The sequence below is a fragment of the Schistocerca americana genome, chromosome 7, assembly GCF_021461395.2.
Source record: "Schistocerca americana isolate TAMUIC-IGC-003095 chromosome 7, iqSchAmer2.1, whole genome shotgun sequence".
Classification (NCBI taxonomy): Eukaryota; Metazoa; Arthropoda; class Insecta; order Orthoptera; family Acrididae; genus Schistocerca; species Schistocerca americana.
In genome coordinates this window covers 446,565,082-446,581,112 of record NC_060125.1, presented here as the reverse complement: position 1 = coordinate 446,581,112, position 16,031 = coordinate 446,565,082, and the positions used below count along the sequence as shown (strand labels likewise).

Below are 16,031 nucleotides of genomic sequence, written 5' to 3'. Positions count from 1 at the left end.
TACAATTGTTAGGAAGTTAAAAAAAAGAATAATATTTTAATTTGGTAAAATGAAAAAAAGATATCTGCACGTATCTGTAATTGGATTAGTTTGCATAATGTTGTTGTTGTTGCTGTTGTTGTTGTAGCCTTCAGTCCTGAGACTGGTTTGATGCAGCTCTCCATGCTACTCTATCCTGTGCAAGCTTCTTCATCTCCAAGAACCTACTGCAACCTACATCCTTCTGAATCTGCTTTGTGTATATATCTCTTGGTCTCCCTCTATGATTTTTACCCTCCACTCTGCCCTCCAATACGAAATTGGTGATCCCTTAATGCCTCAGAACATGCCCTACAAACCAATCCCTTCTTCTAGTCAAGTTGTGCCACAAACTTCTCTTCTCCCCAATCCTATTCAATACTTCCTCATTAGTTATGTGATCTACCCATCTAATCTTCAGCATTCTTCTGTAGCACCACATTTCAAAAGCTTCTATTCTCTTCTTGTCCAAACTATTTATCGTCCATGTTTCACTTCCATACATGGCTACACTCCATACAAATACTTTCAGAAACGACTTCCAGACACTTAAATCTATACACGATGTTAACAAATTCCTCTTCTTCAGAAATGCTTTCCTTGGCATTACCAGTCTACATTTCATATCCTCTCTACTTCGACTATCATCAATTATTTTGCTCCCCAAATAGCAAAACTCCTTTACTACTTTAAGTGTCTCATTTCCTAATCTAATTCCCTCAGCATCACCCCACATACTTCGACTACATTCCATTATCCTCATTTTGCTTTTGTTGATGTTTATCTTATATCCTCCTCTCAAGACACTATCCATTCCATTCAACTGCTCTTCCAAGTCCTTTGCTGTCTCTGACAGAATTACAATGTCTTCGGGGAACCTCAATGTTTTTATTTCATCTCCATGGATTTTAATTCCTACTCCAAATTTTTCTTTTGTTTCCTTCATTACTTGCTCAATATACAGATCGAATAACATCGGGGAGAGGCTACAACCCTGTCTCACTCCCTTCCCAACCATTGCTTCCCTTTCATGTCCCTCGACTCTTATAACTGCCATCTGGTTTTGTACAAATTGTAAATAGCCTTTTGCTCCCTGTATTTTACCCCTGCCACCTTCGGAATTTGAAAGAGAGTATTCCAGTCAACACTGTCAAAACCTTCCTCTAAGTCTACAAATGCTAGACACATAGGTTGGCCTTTTCTTAATCTATTTTCTAAGATAAGTTGTAGGGTAAGTATTTCTACGAAATCCAAACTGATCTTCCCCGAGGTTGGCTTCTACCAGTTTTTCCATTCATCTGTAAATAATTCATGTTAGTATTTTGGAGCTGTGGCTTATTAAACTGATAGTTCGGTAATTTTCACATCTGTCAACACCTGCTTTCTTTGGGATTGGAATTATTGTATTCTTCTTGAGGTCTGAGGGTATTTTGCCTCTCTCATACATCTTGCTCACCAGATGGTAGAGTTTTGTCAGGACGGCTCTCCCAAGGCTGTCAGTAGTTCTAATGGAATGTTGTCTACTCCCGGGGTCTTATTTCGACTCAAGTCTTTCAGTGCTCTGTCAAACTCTTCACGTAGTATCATGTCTCCCATTTCATCTTCATCTACATCCTCTTCCATTTCCATAATATTGTCCTCAAGTACATCGCCCTTGTATAGACCCTCTGTATACTCCTTCCACCTTTCTGCTATCCCTTCTTTGCTTAGAACTGAGTTTCCATCTGAGCTCTTGATATTCATGCAAGTGGTTCTCTTTTCCCCAAAGGTCTCTTTAATTTTCCTGTAGGCAGTATCTATCTTACCCCTAGTGAGAGAAGCCTCTACATCCTTACATTTGTCCTCTAGCCATCCCTGCTTAGCCATTTTGCACTTCCAGTCGATCTCATTTTTGAGACGTTTGTATTCCTTTTTGCCTGCTCCATTTACTGCATTTTTATATTTTCTCCTTTCATCAATTAAATTCAATTTTTCTTCTGTTACCCAAGGATTTCTATTAGCCCTCGTCTTTTTACCTACTTTATCGTCTGCTGCCTTCACTACTTCATCCCTCAAAGCTACCCATTCTTCTTCTACTGTATTTCTTTCCCCCATTCCTGTCAATTGTTCCCTTATGCTCTCCCTGAAACTCTGTACAACCTCTGGTTTAGTCAGTTCATCAAGGTCCCACCTCCTTAAATTCCCACCTTTTTGTAGTTTATTCAGTTTTAATCTACAGTTCATAACCAATAGATTGTGGTCAGAGTCCACATCTGCCCCTGGAAATGTCTTACAATTTAAAACCTGGTTCCTAAGTCTCTGTCTTACCATTATATAATCTGTCTGAAACCTGTCAGTATCTCCAGGGTTCTTCCATGTATACAACCTTCTTTTATAATTCTTGAACCAAGTGTTAGCTATGATTAAGTTGTGCTCTGTGCAAAATTCTACCAGGTGGCTTCCTCTTTCATTTCTTACCCCCAATCCTTATTCTCCTACTATGTTTCCTTCTCTCCCTTTTCCTACTGCCGAATTCCAGTCACCCGTGACTATTAAATTTTCATCTCCCTTCATTATCTGAATAATTTCTTTTATCTCATCATACATTTCATCAATCTCTTCGTCATCTGCGGAGCTAGCTGGCATATAAATTTGTACTACTGTGGTACGCGTGGGCTTCGTATCTATCTTGGCCACAATAATGCGTTCACTATTATTAAACCTACTCCTGCATTATCACTATTTGATTTTGTGTTTATAACCCTTTAGTCACCTGACCAGAAGTCTTGTTCCTCCTGACACCAAACTTCACTAATTCCCACTATATCTAACTTTAACCTATCCATTTCCCTTTTTAAATTTTCTAACCTACCTGCCCGATTAAAGAATCTGACATTCCAAGCTCCGATCCGTAGAACGCCAGTTTTCTTTCTCCTGATAATGACATCCTCTTGAGTAGTCCCCGCCCGGAGATCCGAATGGGGGACTATTTTACTTCCGGAATATTTTACCCAAGAGGACGCCATCATCATTTAATCATACAGTAAAGCTGCATGCCCTTGGGAAAAATTACAGCTGTAGTTTCCCCTTGCTTTCAGCCGTTCGCAGTACCAGCACAGCAAGGCCGTTTTGGTTAGTGTTACAAGGCCAGATCAGTCAATCATCCAGACTGTTGCCCCTGCAATTACTGAAAAGGCTGCTGCCCCTCTTCAGGAACCACATGTTTGTCTGGCCTCTCAACAGATACCCCTCCGTTGTGGTTGCACCTACGGTACGGCCATCTGTATCGCTGAGGCACGCAAGCCTCGCCACCAACGGCAAGGTCCATGGTTCATGGGGAGGGATTTGCATAATATTGAAGTGATATCCATTCTGCCCCTCCCAAAAAATTTAGGATACTGCAGCGCATCGTATAATTGATGTGTTTCAGCGACACGTAGAACTGTATTATTACATCACTGACAAATTATATTATATGTATCACAGTCTTCGCCAACTATGAGAATTGGAACTTCATTGATGGTGGGTGCGTTGTGGTGTCCAACACGCTGTCCGAATGGTGTTTTGTCAGATAGTGCTTGAATTGCATAGTTATCCACTGGTAAGTGTCAATTGAAGTTTTAAATAATTTTATCAATGCATTGTGTTGGTGGAAAAATGTTTGCAAATAGGGCATAATGTACCATTTAGTGCCTGGAATTGCACACAGTATTGATCAGCTGTGCTTCATCACCACTCATAACATAGATTTGTAGAAACGTATGTTCAGAATTGGAAATGGATAGAAATGAACCAACATGATGACGTATTTATCTTTGAATTTTGAAAACAGGCATGTTCTGATCTTGGAAAACTTTGTTGGCTCCAAAAGATGTCATTTGAAACACTGAATTATATTAGCGAATGTTCTGCAAAAAATGTTTGCGATCAGGTGAGTCACCCAGAGACAATTCTTGCTGCAAGTTGGTCTTCTCATTCTGATGTGTGTGAGCGAGGGCTCACAAAAGCTCTCTTTTGATGCTCACTGCATGCTGGACTTCTGATTCTGGTGCCTGCAACGGGTAGGACATAAATGTTCTGTTTCGATTGTCGCAGCATGTCGACCTCCTGATTGTGATGCATATGAATAAGCAATTCATAAACAATCTGCTTCATTTCTTGCTGCATGTTGGTCTTAGGATTATGATGCATGTGATAGGTAGCACATAAACATTCTCTTTCAGTTCTTGCCACATGTTGATCTTGAGATTCTGATCCACTGGAATGAGTAATTCATAAATGATCTGCTTCATTGCTCGCTTGTCATTCCTCGCTTATTTGAGAGGCATTAATTCCCTTATTTCTACGTGCTGCGCCAGTAGATCTACTAAGTGATGAACGTTTGGGTGGCATATTCTTTGACAAAGAAATTAACACAATATACCCTTGTACAACCAAAATATTGTTCACTGATTCACTAGAAGAAACAGAAAAAGTTACTGTTTGCAATGGAAAATTTTGATTAGATATGACCCACATTTATCGATATCGAGATGTGTAACACACCATGAAACACTAATCTGTTTGTTTCTGTCATATTCAAACATCTCGCATGCTTTTTCAAATACATTTGCCAGTACAAGTGTGCAACATACTGTATGTTAATTGTACTATGCCTATATCACACAAGTGGAAACAATAAGTCTGCAAAGTTTCATCACAATCGACTGAACAGTATGGCATTGCATAACATACGAACAAACACCCATACATTCATTTTTATGTGTTAGATGGTGTATCTCTCTCTTTTCTGCTGTTACAAACAAAATTTTTTATTGAACTGATCTCTTATACAGAGGCAAGCTATTGCATGACATGGCTATTTGCAGTACATCCAGTTTTTGTTCAACTTGCATCTCATATGAGCATGATATGAGGATGGGTAGACTGACAACTCAAACTAATCTAGCCATCATATTTTCATTTCTATATATATGTAGGCAGTTAACAGTTTTTTTTTAATTTTAAGGAATTACATTAGATCCTTTACTCCTTTCCTGAAATGTCATGGATCATTTAGTTAAAAAAAATAGCTGAGTAGTGTCAGAGGACAGTTTTTGTTTTTATCAAAGCACCTACTTTCTGTCCTGATAAATATATCCAAATCTATCTCTCAGTGAACTAGAGGTAATTCTCACACTTATCAGTGAGAGTGTATTGCCATTTGCAATATGTTGTTAGCATATTCTACAGAAGTGGCCTGCAGTAGCTCCTTCTGCCTGCGTGTTTTACATCCTTGAAAGCTCTCCTTCATTATGAGTTTTTTGAAACATGATATGCAAATAATGAGTGAATTCTGTTTTTCAACATTTACTGATTCGGAAGGTAAGCAAAGCAACGGATTCACTATCTTACGTCAGTGCAACCCAATTTTTATAATTTGGGATAAACATTAATGTTTCTTCATGTCAGTTACATTACAGAATCTGGATGCATAAATATACGCAAATAGTTTGTTGCACTAAAATACACAATTATAGTACAATGAACTGGCATTGTTCTTCAGGTTATTTCCCCCTTAAGAAACACTTACCCTGTCCAACAGTCAGCATACATACGTAAGATGCTCTTGTTTGGAATTTGTTGCAGAATTCGTGTAGTCAGAACATCTGCAGCTGCATTGGATGGCGTGCATGCTAAAATACGAGCACCATCACAATTTTTCCATAACTGCAAAGCAACCATTAATAATAAATCAGTAGAATGTATTTGTCAACAAATGTATGGAACAGTGACAAGAAGTGAGGAAAACTGGAACCACATAATCAAGTAACAATATTTGTTGCTACAGAGAAGTGCAGTGGTATTCTGATAATGCCATAATATTGCCTTACAACTTGTGTAAGGCAGCTAATGGAGAATGAGGTCGTTTCATTTGGTGTCAGCAACAAAATATATGTCAGCCATGGATGGTCCACTGTTTTTTCTATTGCAGTAAGAAGTAAGTTTGTGTTTCAGACTCCATTTTCTGGTCCCCCCCCCCCCCCCTCCCCATGGTGTATCTCCTAACAAGAAAAATTCTAGTCCACAAAGAAGCTATTTCCATTGTGTTACGACGTAGTAACTCAGTATTAAAAAGAGACATACTGGACTGAACTCTCAAGAAACCATTCAAACAGTTAATGAGCTCACAACAGGCACTTTTACAAGGAACATGAGAAGCATAAGTTATGTTGAGGTACACTACACAATTGATGAAAATTCTAAATTCATGCATTTCTAAGTTAATTTCTCTGCACCATTAACCATTATTTCCAAACAAAAACCATGAAATATGACACTTATTTAATTTATTTATTTATTGTGCCTGGCATGTTGTACAAAGATATAGGACATGGTTAACATTAATTGTATGACAGTTGTTTGAATTTTTATAAGACAATACAAACAGTATTAAAGTTAAATATTATAAAATGAATAAGCTAACATGTATGATGGCATAAAAAATGGTCAAAAGCTAAAAACACATAGGGGACAATTTACATGTACATTGAATTAAAAACTGACATAAAGCTAAATACGCACAGAGGACAGTTTACATTCATATGGGGAAGTAACAGCAATATATATGGGATTACAATGCATGATGGGAATTAAGAAATTACAATAAGTACAAAAATATAGGCTTATTTCTGTACAGTCCTAACTCAGTTGACATACAGTGCAATTTATTTCAGTATATAAAGCAAGATTAAGAATAAGTAAAAATAAATTTAATGTGTTTTTTGATGAATAGTGAGCTTGTGTTCTTATTTTTTTGGGAAGGAATTTTGGAGAGTTATAGTAAATTTGCCTTTAAGTACTCATCAACAGAGTAAAAGGTGTGTGTGAAAAATAGTTATTTTATTTTTTTCCTGAATGACAGTCCTTCACTATTTCTTATGGTCATAAGAAGTTTATTGTACAGCTGAGTGACTATATTCCTGACACCAGCTTGACACCTACTTACTCTCTGGGGCAGCAGACAAAGTTCAAATTTGTTCTCGCATTGTGGTCATGTATATCCCCTATTTATTGTGAAGAGGTGCATGTTTTTTTAACAGATAAGACTGTTTCTATTATATAAATATAGGCTACTGGTAAAATTTTCAAGTCTTTGAAAATTGGCTTTGCTGATGATCTAGGATGCTCATGCTTCATTATCTTTAATTGCCTTTTCTGCATTACAAAGATTTTTTTGTGTGATGACCCCAGCAGGGGATGCCATATGCTAAAATGGAATGAACAAGACCTCAGTACACTGTTTTTAATGAATCTATGTTGTTGCATCTTTAGCTGAGGATTCTAAAAGCATAACAGAGGCTGCTCAGCTTATTCAGTACTTTATCCCTGTGCACATCCCATTTCAAAGTGTTATCTACCCACATTCCCCAAAATTTAATTGCTTTTACTTGATTGATTTCATGGCCTTCTATTAATATTGGTGTCATTTGAGCAGAGGGATTTTTTGATGGATAGAAGAGCATGTGTGATGTTTTATTTGCATTCAGAACCAGTTTATTTCTGTAGAGCCAGGACAGCAGCCTACTCTTTGTATCTGATATTTGATCAATCATTTGTTGCACTGATATGCTATTGAATAATAGATTTGTATCATCAGAAAATACTGTTGTTGTTGTGGTCTTCAGTCCTGAGACTGGTTTGATGCAGCTCTCCATGCTACTCTCTCCTGTGCAAGCTTCTTCATCTCCCAGTACCTACTGCAGCCTACATCCTTCTGAATCTGCTTAGTATTCATCACTTGGTCTCCCTCTACAATTTTTACCCTCCTCGCTGCCCTCCAATACTAAATTGGTGATCCCTCAATGTCTCAGAACATGTCCTACCAACCGATCCCTTCTTCTAGTCAAGTTGTGCCACAAACTCCTCTTCTCCCCAATTCTATTCAATACCTCCTCTTTAGTTATGTGATCTACCCATCTAATCTTCAGCATTCTTCTGTAGCACCACATTTCAAAAGCTTCTATTCTCTTCTTGCCTAAACTATTTATCGTCCACATTTCGCTTCCATACATGGCTACACTCCATACAAATACTTTCTGGAACGACTTCCTGACACTTAAATCTATACTTGATGTTAACAAATTTTTCTTCTTCAGAAACGCTTTCCTTGCCATTGCCAGTCTACATTTTATATCCTCTCTACTTCGACCATCATCAATTATTTTGCATCCCAAATAGCAAAACTCCTTTACTACTTTAAGTGTCTCATTTCCTAATCTAATTCCCTCAGCATCACTCGACCTAATTCGACTACATTCCATTATCCTCGTTTTGCTTTTGTTGATGTTCATCTTATACCCTCCTTTCAAGACACTGTCCATTCCGTTCAACTGTTCTTCCAAGTCCTTTGCTGTCTCTGACAGAATTACATTGTCATCGGCTAACCTCAAAGTTTTTATTTCTTCTCCATGGATTTTAATACCCACTCTCAACTTTCCTTTTGTTTCCTTTATTGCTTGCTCAATATACAGATTGAATAACATCAGGGAGAGGCTACAACCCTGTCTCACTCCCTTCCCATCCATTGCTTCCCTTTCATACCCTTCGACTCTTATAACTGCAATCTGGTTTCTGTACAAATTGTAAATAGCCTTTTGCTCCCTGTATTTTACCCCTGACACCTTTAGAATTTGAAAGAGAGTATTCCAGTCAACATTGTCAAAAGCTTTCTCTAAGTCTACAAATGCTAGAAGCACAGGTTTGCCTTTGCTTAATCTACTTTCTCAAATAAGTCGTAGGGTCAGTATTGCCTCACGTGTTCCAACATTTCTATGGAATCAAAACTGATCTTCCCCAAGGTCGGCTTCTACTAGTTTTTCCATTCGTCTATAAAGAATTCGTGCTAGTATTTTGCAGCTGTGGCTTATTAAACTGATAGTTTGGTAATTTTCACATCTGTCAACACCTGCTTTCTTTGGGATTGGAATTATTATATTCTTCATGAAGTCTGAGGGTATTTCGCCTGTCTCATACATCTTGCTCACCAGATGGTAGAGTTTTGTCAGGAATGGCTCTCCCAAGGCTGTCAGTAGTTCTAATGGAATGTTGTCTATTCCCGGGGCCTTGTTTCGACTCAGGTCTTTCAGTGCTCTGTCAAACTCTTCACGCAGTATCATATCTCCCATTTCATCTTCATCTACATCCTCTTCCATTTCCATAATATTGTCCTCAAGTACACCGCCCTTGTATAGACCCTCTATATACTCCTTCCACCTTTCTGCTATCCCTTCTTTGCTTAGATCTGGGTTTCCATCAAAGCTCTTGATATTCATGCAAGTGGTTCTCCTTTCTCCAAAGGTCTCTTTAATTTTCCTGTAGGCAGTATCTATCTTACCCCCAGTGAGATAAGCCTCTACATCCTTACATTTGTCCTCTAGCTATCCCTGCTTAGCCATTTCGCACTTCCCGTCGATCTCATTTTTGAGATGTTTGTATTCCTTTTTGCCTGCTTCATTTACTGCATTTTTATATTTTCTCCTTGCATCAATTAAATTCAATTTTTCTTCTTTTACCCAAGGGTTTCTACTAGCCCTCATCTTTTTACCTATTTGATCCTCTGCTGCCTTCACTACTTCATCCCTCAAAGCTACCCATTCTTCTTCTACTGTATTTCTTTCCCCCAATCCTGTCAATCGTTCCCTTATGCTCTCCCTGAAACTCTGTACAACCTCTGATTTTTTCAGTTTATCCAGGTCCCATCTCCTTAAATTCCCACCTTTTTGTAGTTTCTTCAGTTTTAATCAACAGTTCATAACCAATAGATTGTGGTCAGAGTCCACATCTGCCCCTGGAAATGTCTTACAATTGTAAGTACAGAAGAAAATTTAAGAAGGTTCATTAATAAGAAGCCAAAAGAAAAGGGGACTTGGGACAGAGCCTTGTGGCACACCATAGGTAATTAGGGCTTTACTAGAGCAAGTTTTTTCTTTGCTAGTGCTAGAGACTTCAACTACTTGCATACTATTTGTTAATTATGATTCAAATCACTGATTATACATATCTCAGATGCATATGTGTCTACTTTGTGAAGCAATATCTGTTGATTAACCAAATCAAATGCTTGGGTTATGTCAATGAACTATCCAGAGGAGAATTCTCTGTGATTGAAAGAAGTGATTATTTGGTCACAGAGAGCAAAAGGACCTTCTTTAACAGATCTGTGCTTGCTAAACTCATACTGATGTTCAGAAAATAAGTTTTCTAATTCAGGAATTCTAATACATGACTGCAGATGGCTTTTTCAATTACCTTTGATAGTGCTGGTAAGAGGGACATTATTTATGTCATATGGACAACTTTTCCAATTTTGAAGAGTTCCAGAAAGTAGCCATTTCTTAATGAACTGTTTATTACATCACAAAAGGGTCCAGCAATTTCTGTGGCAATATTTTTTATTAAATGATCAGGCAAACCACCAGTACCACAAGAATTTGAGATTCTTGTTTCTCTGATGATTTTTATAACCTCTGCAGCTGATGTTGGTGTTAAGAAGAGTGACCTGTCTCATTTTTTTTAGCTCTATTTCAAAAGTGTTTTGTGATTTGGTCATTCCTGAAGAAATACTGTTTTATGTTATTTGTGAAATGTGCATTAAACAATTCACTTATTTCTTTAGGATCTCATTCTTTTTTCCCCATTCTCTTTTAGAAAATCAGGCAGTGGTTGTTTAGGCTTGTTCCTGTAGTACCACTGACAGCTTTCCATGCAGCTTTACTCTTTTATTTGTATTTTTAATGTACTGGTTGACTGAGAGCTTTTTTGCCTTGGATGTCACTTTTTGAAGAATTTTTTTAAAAATAATTTTAAAAATTAGGGCCTCTGTCACTTTTACTTTCCATGCATAGTCTTTGCTTAGTTTTGCAGAAGGTGAGTATCCCTTGTGTGATCCACCCTTTGTATTCAGGTTTCCTGCGGGTCCTAGTTACTTGCTTCTTAAGAGGGAAGGCAATATCAGAACAATGGCACAGTGTGTCAGCAAAATTCTTAGCCATTTTGTCAGTGGCTTCTTCTAGGTAAACATTTTCTCAAAGTTGTTTTAACAAATCTTTAAGTAACTGTAAACTATCAGGATCATTAATGCACTCCTGTGACATATTTTAGGTGAGGTGGACATGGAATTTTTTTTATATGGCAGGCTTACATCAAACAGGTGGCCTTGGTGGTCAGAGAGACCATTTGACAAGTTCTCAAGTTTTATTAATGGGGCAGGGTAACAATTTACAATGATTGTGTCAATGGAATACGAAGAAGTGGAGTTATTCTAGTAGATTCTTTTACAATATTTTTCATGGAGAGTGTTGCGAGCACATTTATTAAATCATTGGCTTCATGCGATGCTGCTAAATTTACATTAAAATCAGAGCACACAATAATAATAAATTGTAGGTTATAGATCAGCACTAAATCAAAGAAACCTTGTTATCAAAGGCTTTCAAGTATCATGTAGCAGGAACTATATCAGGATAAGCACATGCATGCAGCTGTGAAACATATTAGGTAATCCACTGATAATTCTGAGAACAAAATCAAAGAAAGGAAATGGAAAAGTCTATAAGGGAACAAAATGATCTAGTATTTCAACATAATTACCAGATGATTCAAGACATCAAACACAAAGTAAGCCTCTTCAATGCTCATTTTCTAAAAAAATTGAGGAATCAGTGAATGACTCTGCATACTCCACCTATGGCCATGTAAATCAGGAAAATAAATTACCATCTTAAAAATAATATTTGGGTTGGTAAAATATTAAAAGCATATTCTTCTGATATAGTCACTGTACTCAGCTGTATATTAAATGAATCACTTTCACAAGGTATCTTTCTATGCAGGCCAAAAGTGTGCAGTTGTTGGACCTCTGTTTAAGAAAGGTAACAGGACGTACATTGATAATTAGTAACCCATTTCACTATAGACATCCTTATCAAAAGTTTTGGGAAAGATAATGTACTTAGGAACAGCTGGGCATATCTGCAAATATGAGATTCACTTACCTTGTGTTCAAATAGCTGAATGACGAGGTTTTATTAATGGACTTTTTTATGATGTGTCCACAGCATTTGACTGTGCAAAACACAAGCTTCTTCCAGAAAAAATTAAAGTTTATGAATTTTGAGGTACAACAACTAAGTGGTTCACATTATATTTAACTGATGGGAAGCAAAGGATCAATTAGATAGCTCATTTGGGTCTTGTGATGAATGTTCTTTGAAATGGGGGCAAATTATTATTTGTGTTCCATATGGGTTGAGTTCTAGAGGCATTCCTATTCTTATTATAAATACAATAAGTGAATCTAATCTAAACTACTACTATACACTGACAAAACATAAATAGTGGTTTTTGCAGGTATTACAAGCATCCCAATCAAGCCCATATGAAAACAGCAGGAGTCATAAACAAAATATTCAAAAGTATTATTGATTGGCTCTTGTTGAATGGTTCATCATTTGACTTATGAAAAAAACATATTTGATTCAGTTTTGTACAAGGCTTAATATATCATCATCATCATCATCAGTAAGGATACAGTATGAGGAGAAAGGAAATATATGTCTACAGGTTCTCAGTATACCCTCGTGTGGTTAATGGCTGACACTACAGATCATATACCATTATACACATACTGTATTATACTATTATACATGCAGATCAAATACTATTACCAGTATACAGAGTCATGTTACCAACAAAACTGGATTTCATGTCAGTACCATGACCTCTAATAAATATCAATACAGAATCCATTTTTGACAGTGTAATGGAACATCTTCCTCTAGCATTACTAAATTATTATTTTTTTAGGAACATTTGAAATTATCAATTATTGGCACACTTAAAAATGTTATTATTAATTACACAATTGTGCACTATGTACTATGTTTATTTCTGGATTCATTTATGGAATAATAATCAAAATTAATAATGTAACAGATACTAGTAGAAATTCATTTGTTAAGAAAAATTGTAAACCCTTTGGAATATTGTTATTTACACAGAGTGTGAGAGAGTGGCAAGCATGCCTCTATGGTAGAAGGATGTATTTTTCTGCGAACAATGTAATTTCGGCTCTGTTAATGTGAAAAATCAAAATACTGTATTATATACTAAAATAAGAGAAAATATATTTACATAAAAACAAAAATTCTGCAACAAAAGTCTTCAAAATTATTGAGTTCAATTCAACTGTGAGGACCTAAAATGTGACATTTTTCCGCTTCAGGAATGAGACCCCTAGACAAGAAGAACTGCAACCAACTCAACATGGAAAGATAACTAAACTAGAAAGTTTATTGTAACCTTCGCTCCTCTCAAACCTTCATAAAAGACTGGACAATAGATGCAATTAGGAAGGAGGGGAGAGATTACAAGTGTGGGCATTGTCCATGATTAATTGGCAAATAAGGAAGTTTCGTTTGTTGCAGAAATTGTTTTATTTCATTGATTTTTGAAATTGATGTACAAATTAATTTCCGATCATGTGGAGCAAACCTGAAGGCTGTCCAACAAAGGATCTTTACACCAACAGTGACGATGTACTACCAATAATAATGGACTTGATCAATGAAAGTGAAGAGGACTTTACTACTATAACCAGGGACATTGAAAAGGAAATATAAGTAAAACTATTTGTGAAGTTAATTTCTTTGTGGACTCATGTGCTTGTTAACAAAATAAATAGGAACAAAAACAAAAGTGAGGTACAAATGAAAGCTACAGATTCCAGTCAGGACATGTTTGAGCCAAGTCGAATCATAGACAGTAAAGAAAGACTACTGTTTCTCAGTTAATTTTGGCAAAACTAGAGGAAATGAAGACAGACAACAATAGCAAATTTAGTGCAATTAACGATCAGTTAACTGAAGTAAGAGCAGATAATGATAGCAAACTTGCTTCACTACAAGGACAATTAAATGACTTGAAAACTGAAGACAATAGTAAAATGGACATAATACACGATCACATAAGAAAACTTAGTAATCAAGTTTCAGGGGTAAAAAATGTGTTGCCCGAGAGGTTAAGAAGTCTGAATTAAAAAGTTAATGTTTTAGAAAAAAATTTTAATGTTTTAGAAAATGAGATTGTAGCTGAGTCAGTGAAATAATCAAAGAATGTTGATGACATCAGAGTTGAACAGAAAGCTGTAGTGGAAAAACTGTTTGTGTTTGGAGCTACCACCCAACAAAAAGTCCCCAGTTTAAACCAAATAATTTTAAATGTAAAAAAACAAAATGCAAACTGATGCAACTGTTTTAGATCAAAAAATTTCAGCAGTTCAGGAAAGTTGTATTAACAAAAATCTGTGTGCGAACAATGGTATTGCATGGTCCAACACTCGTATCAAAAGTTTTCAATTAGATAATTAACATCCAGTGGACTTTCTGCACAACTGCAGAGATAGCTTTATGTTAGGCATGAATGACAATAAAAAAATTTAATTTGTTAAAAGATTTCTCGAAGGCGAAGTGCTGTCGTGGTTAAATTTAAATTTGAGTCATGTGAAACATATCAGAGTTTCGAGAAAAGTTTTTTAAATAAATTTTGGTGAGAAGCAGAACAGGGGAGAAACAAAAGTGAATTTTTTAATAGTCCTAATTATAGGAATAGGGTCAGCACTTTGAAAGTGTTTTGTGTGAACCAACTTAAAAAATTAGCACACCTTGGCAAACTATTTGATGAAATGACCTTGACTGATGCGCTTAAAAGGAGATTACCAGAAAGGTTGCAGTTGGATTTGGTACATGGACTTGATGATTGTCTTGAACAGAACAGCTGACAGGCTGGATAGGCCAGTAGAAAGAAGTATGTACCATAATTTATAGGAATGATAGAAATCACAAAGGGAGTAATCACAGAAACAGAGATAATGGTAACCTCCATCAGGATCGAAGTATCAACAGAGAGGTAAATTCTGAACAGCAGCAGGATAGGAATAATGGGAATAACGATGGCCATTTTAATAGAAGAAACAATCATAGAAGTCACTACTCAGGATACAGCAGTTTGCCACAATGAAGGTCCACAGTTTTGGGGCGAAGAAACATAACAAGCACAGGACCCCTAAGTTACACTTGCAATTAGACAGTAATAACAGTGTTAATGATACGGCACATGTATGTGAAACTGAACGGAAGGGATATCAGATTTGTCATTTATGTTTTAATCAAAATTTTTTTGATACTATGTTTAATTATGGTGATGTAAGAGCTAATCGCAAATGTGAGATAGTGGGAATTTTGATGTAGTATGTACTAATGATATATTCTTTTGGGCAAAAAACAGTATTATTGATGTATATAAATCAGGTGATGACTGTATTGGATCTGAACTAGGTAGTATTTTGGGTGTAGATGTGAATGAGTGGTGTGAAGTAACTGAGGTTAGTAAGCCTGAGAGAGGTAAGTGAAGAGGTATGAGACTTGTATTGTCAGTGATGTTGATGGAGCAATTTTGGAGGACTATTGTGGAGTTGAAGAATAATGAAGTTTCAGAGTTATTTGTAAATTATGTTGAGAAAACAGGTAAGGTAAGTGACGTATATGATGTTGTAAGGGAGGGTCATGGAATACCAGTGCAGTCAAAACAGTTTTTCATTAATGTCATGCAGAGTAATGATGCAAACAGTGAAGGTGAGGTATCCGTGAAGGTGGAGAATAAAGGTTAAAACTTCTTGAAGTTTGTTTGGGACTAGATTGATAATAACTTAGATAAAGGTGCATTTTGGAATAAGTTAGCTGTGGTTAGTCAGAATTTATACCCCAATTGGTGGAATGAAGTGAAAGAGGATCTAAGCAGGAAGTGTAATTTTGACAGTAATGTGTTTTGTGTTCCTTCTGTAACAAGTGATGTTAGTTGTGTCATGGAACTATTCATTGTGTTCAATCTTCACCTCACAACATGAATAATCAAAGAAATGTATGATACTTGTAAAGTTGATAAAACCTTGTGAAGACAGTTTGGATGGAGCATTTGATGAAATTGAAGGTGATCTT

General features: G+C 36.5%; 1 protein-coding gene across 1 annotated transcript in view; it reads right to left on the bottom strand.

The window, feature by feature from the left end:
- The window catches only part of LOC124622442 (putative helicase MOV-10), a 447,321-nt gene that overhangs the window by 147,455 nt on the left and 283,835 nt on the right, over positions 1 to 16,031 (bottom strand). Inside the window, exon 12 of the mRNA XM_047148140.1 lies at positions 5,570 to 5,706. Coding sequence (XP_047004096.1) covers positions 5,570 to 5,706 — 137 coding nt within the window. The remainder of the gene's footprint in view (positions 1 to 5,569; positions 5,707 to 16,031) is intronic.